Source organism: Prionailurus bengalensis, chromosome B4, assembly GCF_016509475.1.
Source record: "Prionailurus bengalensis isolate Pbe53 chromosome B4, Fcat_Pben_1.1_paternal_pri, whole genome shotgun sequence".
Lineage (NCBI taxonomy): Eukaryota > Metazoa > Chordata > Mammalia > Carnivora > Felidae > Prionailurus > Prionailurus bengalensis.
Genome location: NC_057358.1, coordinates 78,299,598 through 78,312,719, shown reverse-complemented (window position 1 = coordinate 78,312,719; position 13,122 = coordinate 78,299,598). Strand labels below are relative to the sequence as shown.

At 54.9% G+C, this 13,122-nt stretch overlaps 1 protein-coding gene and 1 long non-coding RNA gene across 4 annotated transcripts in view; one reads left to right on the top strand and one right to left on the bottom strand.

Annotated features, from left to right (window-relative positions):
- The first annotated feature begins 6,141 nt into the window (after positions 1–6,141).
- LOC122473416 lies at positions 6,142–9,952 on the top strand. The gene is made up of 2 exons (XR_006294666.1): positions 6,142–6,653; positions 7,922–9,952. It is a non-coding gene; the product is annotated as an uncharacterized LOC122473416 (long non-coding RNA).
- The window catches only part of ACVR1B (activin A receptor type 1B), a 35,001-nt gene continuing 30,351 nt past the window's right edge, over positions 8,473–13,122 (bottom strand). For all 3 annotated transcript variants that reach the window (XM_043563969.1, XM_043563971.1, XM_043563970.1), the window contains one exon: positions 8,473–11,689. In XM_043563969.1, the coding sequence (XP_043419904.1) occupies positions 11,564–11,689 (126 nt within the window). In that variant the 3' untranslated portion in view covers positions 8,473–11,563. The remainder of the gene's footprint in view (positions 11,690–13,122) is intronic.

The window sequence follows — 13,122 nt, the reverse complement described above, 5'->3', positions numbered from 1 at the left end:
AGGCTTTAGGCAAGGGAAGAGTGGTGGTTGCGCTGTGCAGGGGGAAAAGGATGTACAGGGGGAAGGGTGAGATCCCTGAAGGAGGCTAGAGATAACCCTGAGCTGACTGTGCAGAACCCCCCCAGGAAGTGAGGGCCCGGGATCTCCCCTCTACACCGCTGCCCCAAAAGAGGTGAAAGGCTGCCTCCCCTTCTCTGTCAAGGGGAGAGGGAAGCGGTGGAAACCGGGGATCCCATGGGCGTAGTTCTGGCGTGTCCCCTGGGAGAGTCTGGAGAGTGGCCCTCCTAGATAAACTTTCCCCCAGCTCCTGATGTTGGAGCTCAGATACCCCTTTTCCCAGCAGAAAGATCTTAACTGTGTGTTGACTCATGGAGAGGGGAATGTGCCTGAGCTGAGTGGGTGCTCAGGGTTGGGGGATGTGCTCAACCATTCTCTGACCCTGTCTTCGGGACCATCCCCCCCACCCCCCCACCCCCGCCCTGTGTTACCGTGGCTGCCAGGCAGTGGGAGAGACTGGAACAGCCCAGCTGAAGTCTCTGTCGTCAGTGGTGCCCAAATAAGAAGTGAGAGGAGGAAGTGGAAGGCCAGTCTTGGCGTCTAAAGAGCAGCTAGCCACCACAAGGCGTCAGCATCACAAGCTGGGGGCCTCCGCATCCCACCATTGGCCACTAAACAGAGGCTGGGGAGGTACAGTCCCCATCTGTCCCCTTCTCCTCCAGTCTTCCCAAATCTGTGTTATGCCTTTACAGCTGACATTTATTGAGCATTTACCATGGGCCGTGCACACCGTTCTGTGGGTGCTGTTACATACATGTATTAACTCATTTAGCCTTCGTAACAACCCTAGGAAATCGGTACCTCACGGATGAGGAAACTGAGGCCCAGGGAGGTTAAGTAACGTGCTCTAGGCCACTGAGTGCCAGAACGGAGGCTCAAAGCCAGGCAGCCCGGCACCAGAGCCTGCCATCCTAACCCCTATGTGATGCTGTCTGCTTCAGTTTCTCCTTCCCCCTACATTTATGCCCTGATCCATGCCAGGTACTGGCTGGGCACTGGAGCTACAGAGTCTATGGTCTGGTTATATATACATGTGCTGTGTTAGACGGGTGGCATGAACAGTCCAGAGAGGCAAGTGGCCACATCTGACAGGAAGGAAAGGCTGTCTCCTGTCTCGGTGCCCTGGTCTGTCTCAGTCGCTGTTCTTGTCTCCTTGACTCTGTCTTTCCCTCAGCCCCCCATCCCTGGGGCCCCAGCTCCTGCAGGAGCTATGGGTGGGAGGGGTCTGTGCCACCCCTCAGTAATTACACAAGTCCAGATGGCAGGATGCTTGTTGGGTGGGGGGCAGAAGGTAGACTGGGGGCTGCTGGGAGCCAAGAGCTGAGTCCCTTCCTCTCCCTCCTGCCACCTCCCCCTGGGCACCACCAAGTGGCCATCGGCTGAGGGGCCGAGGGGGTGTTGGTGGGGAAACATGGGACTCTATTGTGAAGCATCAGCACAGATGGACCCCTGGACCGTCTGCTGCCTGCTCCTGACAGACGGCATCTGGGGTGGGGGTGGGGGTGGGGGTGGGGATGGGGAGGAGAGCAAAGGCAGGGGAGGCAGTGGTTTGGTTTCTTTTCTCTTCACTCCTGTGCATATCCCTGAAGAGACCAGCAAAAGGGCACCCTGTAGGATCCCTTGTGCGAAGGACCACCACCTTACCTATCCCAGGGATGACCTAAAGGACACCTCCTTGCCTGAAAGCTGGACAAGTGAACACCACGGGTGTCACGGCACCCGCGTCTAACAGCCCTGTTGAGACATTCCTCCTTCAGGGGCGCCTGCGTGGCTCCGTCGGTTTAGCGTCCAGCTCTTGATTTCAGCTCAAGTCACGATCTCACAGTTCATGTGATTGAGCCGCGTGTCAGGCTCTGTGCCGTCAGCGCGGCGGCTGCTTGGGATTCTCTTTCTCCCCCCACCTCTCTGCCCCTCCACCTGCTGGCATGTGTGGTCTCTCTCTCGAAATAAATAAACATTAAAAAAAAAAATAGACATTCCTCCTTCAGGTTTCCCCCTCTTCCAGGCAGAGCTCCGGAGAACCAGAGTAAGTGTGGGCCCAGGAAATGCAATTTCTGGGAGGCACGTGACATGATTTCCTCCAGTCCTGGAATCCAAGAGCTGGAAAGGAAGGGCCTGCCCTGTGGCCTGGCAACAATACGACGTGGTCCAAGCACTCATTGAACACAGGAGGCAAACTGAGACCCGTGGAGGGGTAAGGATGGAGGCAGGACAGGCCCTAGTACCCACTAGACCCAAGGTCTCCGGCCTCCAGAGACTATTTAATTCAGCTGCTAGTTGCTCCCCTGAGAGTTCAGAGAGTTCAGAGATATGTGTGTGTGCCTGCTTCCTTCTCCCAATCTCCTCACAGTCTCCAGGGAGGGGATGGGGGGCCCAGGATGCCACACTATGGGGTGGTGATGCCCTCTGGTGGCCGTGGGTCTCTGGGTGGAAAATCTTCAAACCAGAGTGAAGGGCTGTCTGGCTTGTGCCTGGCTCCACTCGGGATCTGAGTGGGGTTTAGGGAATCCCCCACATCTCCTCTCCTGCGCAAGAGGGTCCGTGTCCCACTGAGATGCCAAGCTCCCCTTCGGTCACAGAGTTCCGGAGTCTCACCGCTGGCCCAGTTAGGAAGTTGTGTTTTTGATCTCCACCAGGACTGCCGGGCTGCAGGTGAAGTTCAACAAGGAGAGGGCGGACAGCTGGAGGGGCCTCCTCTGTACAAGAGTCTCCACACGCCAGACACACGAGGTCGCTGGCGCTTTGCCTTTTCCCACCCTCCGCGACTTCCTCCTAAGCCCTTGCATGGCATCTGCTCCCCCCATCCTATCTTCCGCGGCTCCTTAAAGCTCGGGGGTGGAGGGGAGGGTGGGGAGGAGCGTGCTGCACACGCTGCCTGCCTGCTGGGACACCTCTCTCTGGGAGGCCTCCTTGCAAAAGCCCCATGACTCTGGCCCCTCAGACATCTGCACTCAATCTGTGGCTCATCCCGAGCCAGTCTGTGTTTGAGAAGAGCTCCCCAGCTTTTCCTCCGTTCGCTCCAGTTGCCCTGGCTCTTAGCTCTTGGGATAGGGCTCGCTGCGGCGTGGGCTCGCCTAATGGACAAGGTCTGCGGAAGACCCCTCCCCTTTGGGACGAGCCCCGGCCTGGATACCTAACAGTCAACAGTGCCCGGTGGAGGAAGTGGGGAGAGCCGAGTCTTGTCCCCACCGTCGTGCTCCGTGTGCTCGAGCTCTAGGGTGCCATCAGGAAGCCGGGGCACTTAGGGCGAGAGCTCCGGCAGCTCAGGCCCCTCTGCAGTCTAGCTCGATGTCCGCTCCAGCATCATCGTTTGCTTCCAGAACGGGGAGAATGAATAATAAATAGCGCGCTGGGATTCCCCTCTGGGTACTGCTGCTGCTCCTAAGCTGGGGAACTGGGAGAGAGAGGGCCTGGGACTCAGCTGGCGCTCTGGTCAGGAATGAGGGGCTGGGCCCCCAGTTGCATGACACAGAGGGAGGCACAGACAGCCGGTGGGCAGCTGACTGGGCAGGGAGTGGTTGTTTTTCCTAATGGCGCCTATTGCCCAACAGTTTCCACTGGATAGTGTCTGTGTGTGGCGCTGGGGCCCAGGGGAGCCCGGCAGCAGGATCTGGCACAGCCCAAAGAGCCGATTCTAGGGGGTCTGGGAGTAAGGGCGAAGCAGATATGGTAGTTTGTTTATGTTGGAGACGGGTGGCCTCTGGGCCTAGTGTGGCCCAGAGGCCTGGGACCACCTTGCCTCTTGGGTGGGGAGGACGGGGTGTCCCCAGCTATGTAAACAGGAGAGATTGACAGAAGAAGGGAGGGTTAGCCCCCCAGCCTGCCTCACAGCACCCATGTGCTACTTACTCCTAGGACACAGGGCACGTGTTATTTTACCTGCCTTGCTCGTTTCAGAGCATGTACAGTGAGAAACAGAAAACAACTGTTCTTGGGGAGCCTGGGTGGCTCAGCGGGTTGAGCGTCGGACTCGGCTCAGGTCATGATCTCACAGCTCATGGGTTCGAGCCCCGCATCCGGCTCTGCGCTGACAGCTCAGAGCCTGGAGCCTGCTTCCGATTCTGTGTCTCCCTCTCTCTCTGCCCCGCCCGCACCAGCGCGCACGGGCATGCTTTCTCTCAAAAATAAACATTAAAAAAAAATTTTTTTAAGGGAAGAAAAAAACACACGCACAACAGTTCTTAGGGCCCCAGATACCCCAGTCCTCCGCCCTCTTGGCAAACACAGTTGCTCTGGTGGCTCGTCCCTGGTTCCCTCCCCAGGAGACAGGGTTGTGCACCCAACTATGGTTCTCCCATTGACTCCAAACTGAAGCTGGCTCCCCTCTTTCCCTGCCTGTTCACAGGTGATCATGCCCCAAATTTGTGCGTTCTCCCATGGTCTCTCCCTGCCCTCCAGCTGTCCCTGCGCCACCACCACAGCGGTTGCCTCCCGAAGTCTGCACTGTGATCATCCCGAACACAAACAGGATCGCTTCCCCCCCACCCCCACCCCCGCCCCGCCCCTGCTAAAACCCACCAATGGCCTATTCCCTCCATCGGGAATCAGGAACCCCACAGAGGTTTTAACTTAAGGGCGGCTCCACATACTCATGCTATAGAGGACAATTTGGAGATCAAGTCCAGACTCAAGAGGAAAAAGTGCTGATTTGCACAGGCTGAGGCAGCTGTCACAGGACAAGTGATGGCACTGGTGGCCCCCAGGATGAAGTCTTATTTCCTCAGCACGTGACAGCCCCCACGGACTCCCTCATTGCGGCTCTGGCTCCCTTGCCTCTAGCCTTAGCTGAGGACATCTGTGGTTCTTGAAGGGTGACACACGTTTTGATTAAAACCCTCTCCTCCTCTCCTCTGCCAGCAGGCCAACGCCTACAACAAAATAGAGATGTCACCTCCCTTGACCCCAACCCACTGGCGGTCCTATGCTCGCAGGACGTCCTGTATCTGCCCCTATCCTAGCATGTACTTCACCCCATTGTGGTTATCTACATGCCAGTCCGTTCTGCTAGTTTGGGAGCCCCTGGAGGGCAGGGGTGCCTCCTTTCTTTCCCCAGGCACCTGGTGTAGGCTTCCATGATATGTTACGTATAATTCTATAACGGGACTTGCCAGAATCTGCCTTATTGTCCTCTCTGTACAAACCCTCTCTCTGTCTTGAAGGGCAAGGACCACAGACTGCATTCCGCCTGCTTTATACATTTAGGGTTGCTCAACAAATTAAAGAGAGCCTAGGCCATCCAATTGTTCCTTAAACCTTCCCACCCCATTAGCACCCATCCTTGGTTCCCAAGGAGCATTCCTAGAGGGACCCACGGCTCTCTGCCATATTTCTTAAGTCCCATCCTGTCGGACCAGGGGATGCTCAACGACTTCCGGCGCATGGTGCTGTTTGAGTAAACACGTCTAGATGTTGCTATGAAGGTATGTTTCAGATGTGATTAACATTTCAATCCGCAGATTCTGAGGAAAGCAGATTACCCTCGGTAACACGGATGGGCCTCATCCAATCAGTTGAAGGCCCTAAAAAACCCTGCAGTTGGGGCGCCTGGGTGGCGCAGTCGGTTAAGCGTCCGACTTCAGCCAGGTCACGATCTCGCGGTCCGGGAGTTCGAGCCCCGCGTCGGGCTCTGGGCTGATGGCTCAGAGCCAGGAGCCTGTTTCCGATTCTGTGTCTCCCTCTCTCTCTGCCCCTCCCCCGTTCAAGCTCTGTCTCTCTCTGTCCCAAAAATAAATAAACGTTGAAAAACAAAATTAAAAAAAAAAACACAAAACCCTGCAGTTCCCTGAGGAAGAAGGAATTCTGCCTCCAGACTGCCTTTGGACTCAAGACTGCACCATCAACTCTTCCCTGCATCTCTAGCTGTCGGCTTGATTTGAAACTTGCCAGCCTCCACAGTCAAGTGAGTCAATTCCTTGAACGATCCCTCCATCCGTCCACCCTATTGGTTCTGCTCCTCGGGAGAACCCCAGTACACCATTCCAGGCTTGATCCAAAGCCTCCCCCCTTCAGGCCACCTTCATTATGCATCCCCCCTAAGTTCCTGAGTGCCTCCTCAATTCTACTTTACCCTTCATTCTGTTTTGGTCCTATTTAGCAAGCACGTTCTCCAGACTGTAAACGTCAGAAGACACGACCTGCCAGGGACAAAAATTTAAGAGGTGTGAAAAAAAACCCAAGTGAGACATTATTCCAAAGAATTCAGGTCTCCTGTGTCACAGGGGCCTTGCAAAGGTGAAACAGTGTCGGTAACCTTCAAGGCACACAAAGAGGTACCAGCAAAGTTGCCCTTCTGATGTTCAGAATGGTGCAGGTGAAGCTGCAATCCATAGCCTGGTGGATTTTCGATCCACGCCTGGCAAGATGACTGATCCGTCACAGGATGGCTTTTTAACGGGGTTGAGATTCACTACGAGCCACCACATCTTTTTCAACAGAGAGCTTCAACAGCCACAATACCTTGTCACTTCAGAGACACCTGGATTTCTGCAGCTATCTTTGTCCATAAATGAATTATGGCTAGGGCACAAGGACAATTTAATTAGCAGCTGATCCGGGTTATTGGGCTATGTGCCAAACTTCAAGCCAACTTCTTAGAGGTGAGTTACTTGATTTTCTCCAGCCCGACAGTCTCAGATGAGAGAACAATGGAAAACTGTGGATAACCGTCAGAATTTTTTTTAGATTATTTATTATTAAATTAATTAATTTATTTATTGAGAGAGAGAGGTGGGGAGGGGCAGTGAGAGGCAGAGAGGGGGAGAGAGAGACAGAGAGAGAGAGAGAGAGAGAGAGAGAGAGAGAGAGAGAGAGAGAAGCCCAAGCAGGCTCTACACTGTCAGTGCAGAGCCCGACACAGGACTTGAACCCACGAACTGAGATTGTGACCTGAGCCGAAATCAAGAGTCGGACGCTTAACTGAGCCACCCAGGTGCCCCTAGATTTTAAGTAATCTCTACACTCAGTGGGGAGCTCGACCTTGTAACCCCAGGAGTCACATGCTCTACCGACTGAACCAGCCAGGTGCCCCAACAGTCAGAATTTTTAAATACTGACAGGCTGGGAGCAGCGAGCACACTCTCTGATAAATTTAACAGGGTAAACATAGAAGGTCTTGCACTTGAGTTCAAAATACCAACTTCCCATACATGGGCTGAAGGACAAGGCGGCTGGGCTTTCCTCAGCCCATGAGATGCAGTCCTGGGGTCCTCGGATGTGACCCGCAGGAGTCAGGCACAGTCTGGGATTCGTATCCCAGCCTGTGCTTTCAGTTACTGCCTGGATGGAATGTCGTGTGCCCTCCCGGCCCCAGGCTCTAGCTGGGTTCAGTGGGGAAGCAGCTGGCCCGGGGGTGGGGGGGGTGGGAGGGGCGGTGAGACATGGGACCGTGCAGGCGGGAAGGTGCAGACGGCTTAGGGACTGCAGCCTGGGACGAGACACCCTGGACCCAAGGTCTTTTCCACCCTGTGAGCTACACTGACAATTTATCAACTTCTCCGACCCTCCTCCGTTCCTAATCTGTAAAGACAGGATAATAATGCTGTTTGAGGATTGGAGCAGTTAATATACACAGATCAACTCTGGGTTCATTGCTTAGCCACACAGTAAGTTTTCAATAATGCTAACTAATGTTAACTGAAGGGACCTTATATGGAAGAGAAAGGGACCTCTCTCAACCACCTGTGGAGAAGTCACCTGGAGGCTTCCGGTTCCACAGGGGAGGGGCCTGCTACCGAGCAGATGGCCTGCGGGTGAAGGCGTGGGCCTGCCAGCATGGGGAGGATGCTGCAGGGGAGTCCAGTGCCCGATGCCGAGGGACTAGGCGGCCTCTAGGGTCCCGGCTAAACTTGAGCTTCTGCGCCTCTAGGACTCGCTATCCTGGGTTCCTGCGGCCGAGAGGAGGAAAGATCTGCCCCGCCACCCACACACTGAAAAGACGACGAAGCACGGGAAGACTCCCACCTCAAATCACCCGAGTCCCCCGAGATTCTCATTTATTCTCCAATCTACAAGGGGAGAAGCAGAATCTGAGCAGGACTCTTAGGCAGCCTTCAAGGCTAGGTGGCTGCTGACACACCAGGATCGAGATCCTCTTTTGTACAGAGAAAAAAATGCTGAAAGACAAAGGCAGACACAGACAAAGCCCAAGAAAACGTGTGTGGTTTGCACCACCCCCCACCCCCACCCCCCTGCCCTGCACACTCCAGGCCAGGCCGCTCCCGGTGTTTCAGGGAGGGGAGACCCTGCACTCAGACTGGCTCCTCTTCTGATGCGACCTGCTTCGACATGCTGTCGCCATTCCGGCCAACGAGGAAGGCAGCAAGGCCACCTCAGCACACGTCTGCTCCCTTCCCCGCTCCCCTGACAAGAGCTGGGCGGTCAGTCTACACACATGGAAGACAGAGGGCACCAAAAAGCTCTGTGAATAAAACTTTAATAATGTACAGCAGAAATTGGACAGGCTCATTCTTATATTAAAACAAAAGATTTCCTATATTACAACTTATTTACATTTGCATACTGAAGAGGTAAAGTGTCTAAGTGGCTATTTTACAGTCCTTTCTAATAAAATGTACAAAAACAAACAGAAGTACCGAGAATGCCGTTCGGGGGCCTTGATGGCGACGTAAGAACGGGCTTTGACTTGGTCTGTGAATCCAGAATCCAGAGGTGTAGGTAGCCCTACGGATCAGGGTTAGTTAGCCCCAGGGGCCAAACACCACGGCTTTAGGCTTTAGTTTCTCCCCAACTCTCTAACTCCTAACCCTTGGTGTTAAGAGCGATGGGGACAGGGGTGGGAGCTTCCCAAAAAACTGCTCAGGCTTCCCCGAGGTGTGGTGAGGCCAGGAGGTCCCCCTGGGGAGAGGGCTAGAGGCTTGGGAGTCCCTGGGTCGAGGAGTGTTGGCAGATCCCAGAGGCTGGTTGTGACCGGGGCACAGGAGTCTAAGTTCCATTACCACCCACACCCTGCCTGGGTCTGCTGCAGAGCAGGTAGGTGGGGGGTCAGCAGGGCTGGGGAAAGAAGGTCCCCCTAATGACACCATTGGTATTCAAGGGAAATTAGTCAGTAGCCAGCAAACTGGCCCAAAGGGTGAGGCGAAGATCTCCTTTAACGCAAGGGAAGAAGCAACACATCAGGAAAATAAATAGGAAGACCGGGAGCATCTGGGAGACCCGTGTAAGCAGGGAGAGGCGTGCCCCTCCTCCACAAGCTTTGGCAGAGAATCACTGGGCTGGAGGCAGGCATGCTCTCAGGCTGCAGACATCATATGCCTCCCCTGGGGGCAGGAAGGGGGCTCAGAATGAATGCAGTAATTTAGGGTCTCACTGCCCACTGCAGGGCTCTTTGGGGGTATGGAGGGATCCTGGTCCTTGGTGGTCTTTTCTAAGAGCAATCATTCCAGGCTCAAAAGGCTCTCAGAACCAACGGTACAAACTTCTGGTCTTGAAACAGGCACCCACTAACTTGAATCGGCAACTTCTTCAGTGTTCCAAGAGTAGGACCCAAGCCTGTCTTGCTCACATACGTATTCCAAGTGCCCAGCACAGTGCCTGACACACAACAGGTACGCAGCAAACATCTGTTGAGTAAATGCCTGGAGGAGAAGGCGCAACTGGCTGGACAATGCACAAAAGGCCAGGGCCCTGAAGCAAAAACCACTCACAGAATTGAGGGGTGGGGGGCACAGTGCAAGAGAGACTAACCTCCAGGGCAAAGAGGGAGGGACTCTCGCTGCTCGGTGGGAACAGGCTCAGGTGCAAGGACAAACATTTCCAGTGTGACTGAGCTATGTGCGCTTGATTGGAGCATTTTTTTTTTTTTGTGGTTGTTTTGTAGCAATTTCTTTAAAAACAAAGAGGTAATCATCACATAGAGATGGTTTTCCTTTTATAAAAACTTAACAATATTAAAAAAAGTTAAAATTCAGACCTTTCCAATAAAATTAAAAAAAAAGAAAAAAGAAGAGAAAAGGAAAGGAAAAAGAAAAAAGAAAAGAAAAGAAAAGAAAAGAAAAGAAAAGAAAAGAAAAGAAAAGAAAAAACAAACCACTCCAGTTAAAAGTTATGGCTTCAAAGTTATTACATACCTAAGATACGCTGACCAAACCACCACCCATAACCGTGCTTCTAGACATCATTAAATACTATACTCAGGTTAAAACAACAGGTTTGGCTCGGGCTTTTCCCTTTCACAGGCCCCTGAAGTGGGTACGTGTCTCCCATCTCCCCTCCACCGCGATCAGATAATCCAGTAAAAGACCCATGCAGATGCCTCCCTCCCACCCCGACTCCCCCCCCCCCACTGCTTGCCCCCCCTTCCCCTTCCCCACCCTAAACCCATCACCACCAAAAATATACACTGCTGTTTCCAGAATCTGGGATATGAAAGACAGATGTGACATTCCAATGTGAGTCCCAGGATCAGGGCCTCAAGTCCCTTGGCCCTTCTTGATGCTGTTGAGGATGATGCCCTTGGGCTGGCTCATTTCCCACGGTTGCCGCTGACCACAACACCCGAGACTTCCACCGAGATTCTTTCCCTGCCCACCCCCGCCCGTCCCTGCCTCACATTTGGACCCAAAAATCTCCCCCGCCTGCCACGGACAACCGGGCCAGCTTTGGTTCCACGGTCTGAAATGGAGGTGCCGACACATGGGCGGGCGGAGCAGCCTGCTGGGAAGGGGGTCCCGCCGTGGCGTGGGGGTTCTGGGGGGAAGGGGCCAGGAGAGAGACCTTCAGGAAGGGCACCAGGGAGACTAGACGCTGCTCACTACCAAACAGAGGCACCAGCACGCAGAGACGGCATGACAACCACACCCCCGACCTGCACATGCACAGAAAGCTCAAGCAGGTAAGTGCGCACCTACAGACACACACATACACACACACGTGTAAGGGCGTGGCACGGACCAGGCACAACAGGGGACGCACCTCGGCACATGCACACACGGCTGGACAGACAGGCGGCAGGCCCCGCCTCCACTGGCGGTCCCTCCGGAGGCCCGCGTGAGACAGGAGGGGAGCCCGGGGCCCAGAGCTGCCCGTGTCAGGGGCTGTACTCGTGGCTCCTCTGGGCCACCACAAAGCGCTGCCCGCCCCGGCGGAGCTGGTCCCTGGAGGACACCGTCGGTGCTGTTCAGCAATGGCGACACGCGGCTCCCCCGGGGTCCTCTGGGGGGGGGGGGGGCCCGTCGCCACCCTGGCTATCCGCCAGACGCACCGGGTTTTGTGGGACTTCCCACTACAGCCAGTTCGAGTTGTGGCATCGAGTTCTCCACACCATCCGCTCTCAGAGTCTCCGTGCCGTTAGGAGGTAAATATAAAAGGTGTCTGTGTCTCAAACCCAACATGGGAGTGAGGGAGTCTCCCGGGCTCTGTCCCTCTTTGGGACCAGGGCTCCTGGCCACCGAGGGCTGGGCAGAAACGAGAGGTAGGCCTCCGTCGTACGCTCAACGCGGCAGCTGTGTGTAGTTCCCGCTGCCAGGGCTGCGTGTGGGGAGGGAGAGGTTTAGATCTTCACGTCTTCCTGCACGCTGAGCTGTGAGAGGGTCTTCTTAATGCGCAGGGCAGTCAGGCGGGCCGCGCCGTTGGCGTACCAGCACTCTCGCATCATCTTCCCCATGACCCGCAGTGCCTGCACGGAGACCCGGAGACCCGGAGGCCGCGTCAGCCGGACCCCGCCCCGGGAGGCCCTCCTGGCCTCGCTCCACCTCGCCTCTCAGCAGAGCCTGGCACCATCTCCCCTCCCCTCTGAGCCCGGGGAGCGCTCTGCTCTGCGAGCCTCTGTCTCCCCTCGGCCCTCCCTTCCTCGGGGACCAGGGGAAAGGGGAGGACTGGCCCGCGAGTGCAGCCAGCCGGCCCACCATCGGGGTACTCCGGACGGGGGTACCCGAAGTAGCCTGTGCTCCGAAAATCACTTCTCTCAGGTCTGAGAATCCGTTTGTACGCTTCCGTACTAACTGTGTTCTTTGAAGGAGTGCGTGAAGCAGGCACACCAGGAACGCGCCTGGGTGCAAGCAAGCACACGGCCGGAATCCCGGGGCTCATGTGCACGGACGGGATGGGGGTGGGGAAGAAGCAGGACAGGAGCCCCTAAAAAGCAATCCAGTCAGAGGCGGAAAGCCACACGGCCACCGCCTGGACCACACGGGCGACCACTGTGGTCAGGCCAAGAGATGGATTTGGAAGGCCACCTATGGACCTCTACCAGTGACCGAGGGCGACAAAGGTCCCTGATTGCTGTCCTAGGCCAGTGGTTTTCAAAATTTCAAAAACTGACTGAAGAGGTTGTGGGATGGGGGAAGCTGAAGACTAGTTCTCTCAGCTTCACAACTCCTCCTCTGAAACCCTGACCTGAGGGCTCCAAGGAACATTTTGGAAAATGCTGCTCTATTATGCGACGAGAAGACACCACCTAAAATGTGAGCTCAGCGATTCTGTTCTAAAATGCAGAAATGCCCTCTAGTGGTTAGAGTCCTTTCTAAAAGCAGAGCCACGAGGGCCCTGAAGACTCTAAGACCCCAGAATGCCATGTTTATTTGGAACCTGTATCATGAATTTGTCCTCATTTCAATTATTTCCCCCAAATGCTGTCCCTGACCCACTCCATCTGTATCTCCCCCAAGTTCCAATCCTCCACACCCTCCTCCCTTCTGAGTTTTTAGAAAGGCCACCTCCCTCACAGACATGCCTTCTAAGTCCTGTCCTGCCATTCTTCTATGCCCAGTCTGAGCTTCGCTTCTTTTCTGGATGCTTCTATTTGATTCTTCCACAGAGCTCAGCTCGTCCCTGTGGTTCCAGAGCCATCTTTCTAGCTAGACCGGTCTAACGGTTCCCACCCAGTTTTTATTTCTGTCTTTTGCTGACCACCTCTTATCTGTGTCTTGGGGACCAAGCCTTTTCTTCTACTAGGCTGTCCATTCCCAAGAGGACCCTACAGTGCCCAGGACAAGGCACTGTGGCCTCTCTAGGATTCGTATACAACAGCACATAACAGTATATAAGTGACACAGGGGGTACCTCTGGGCATGGCCTCATTGGCAAGCTCTTTCTCTCTTTCTTTTTTTT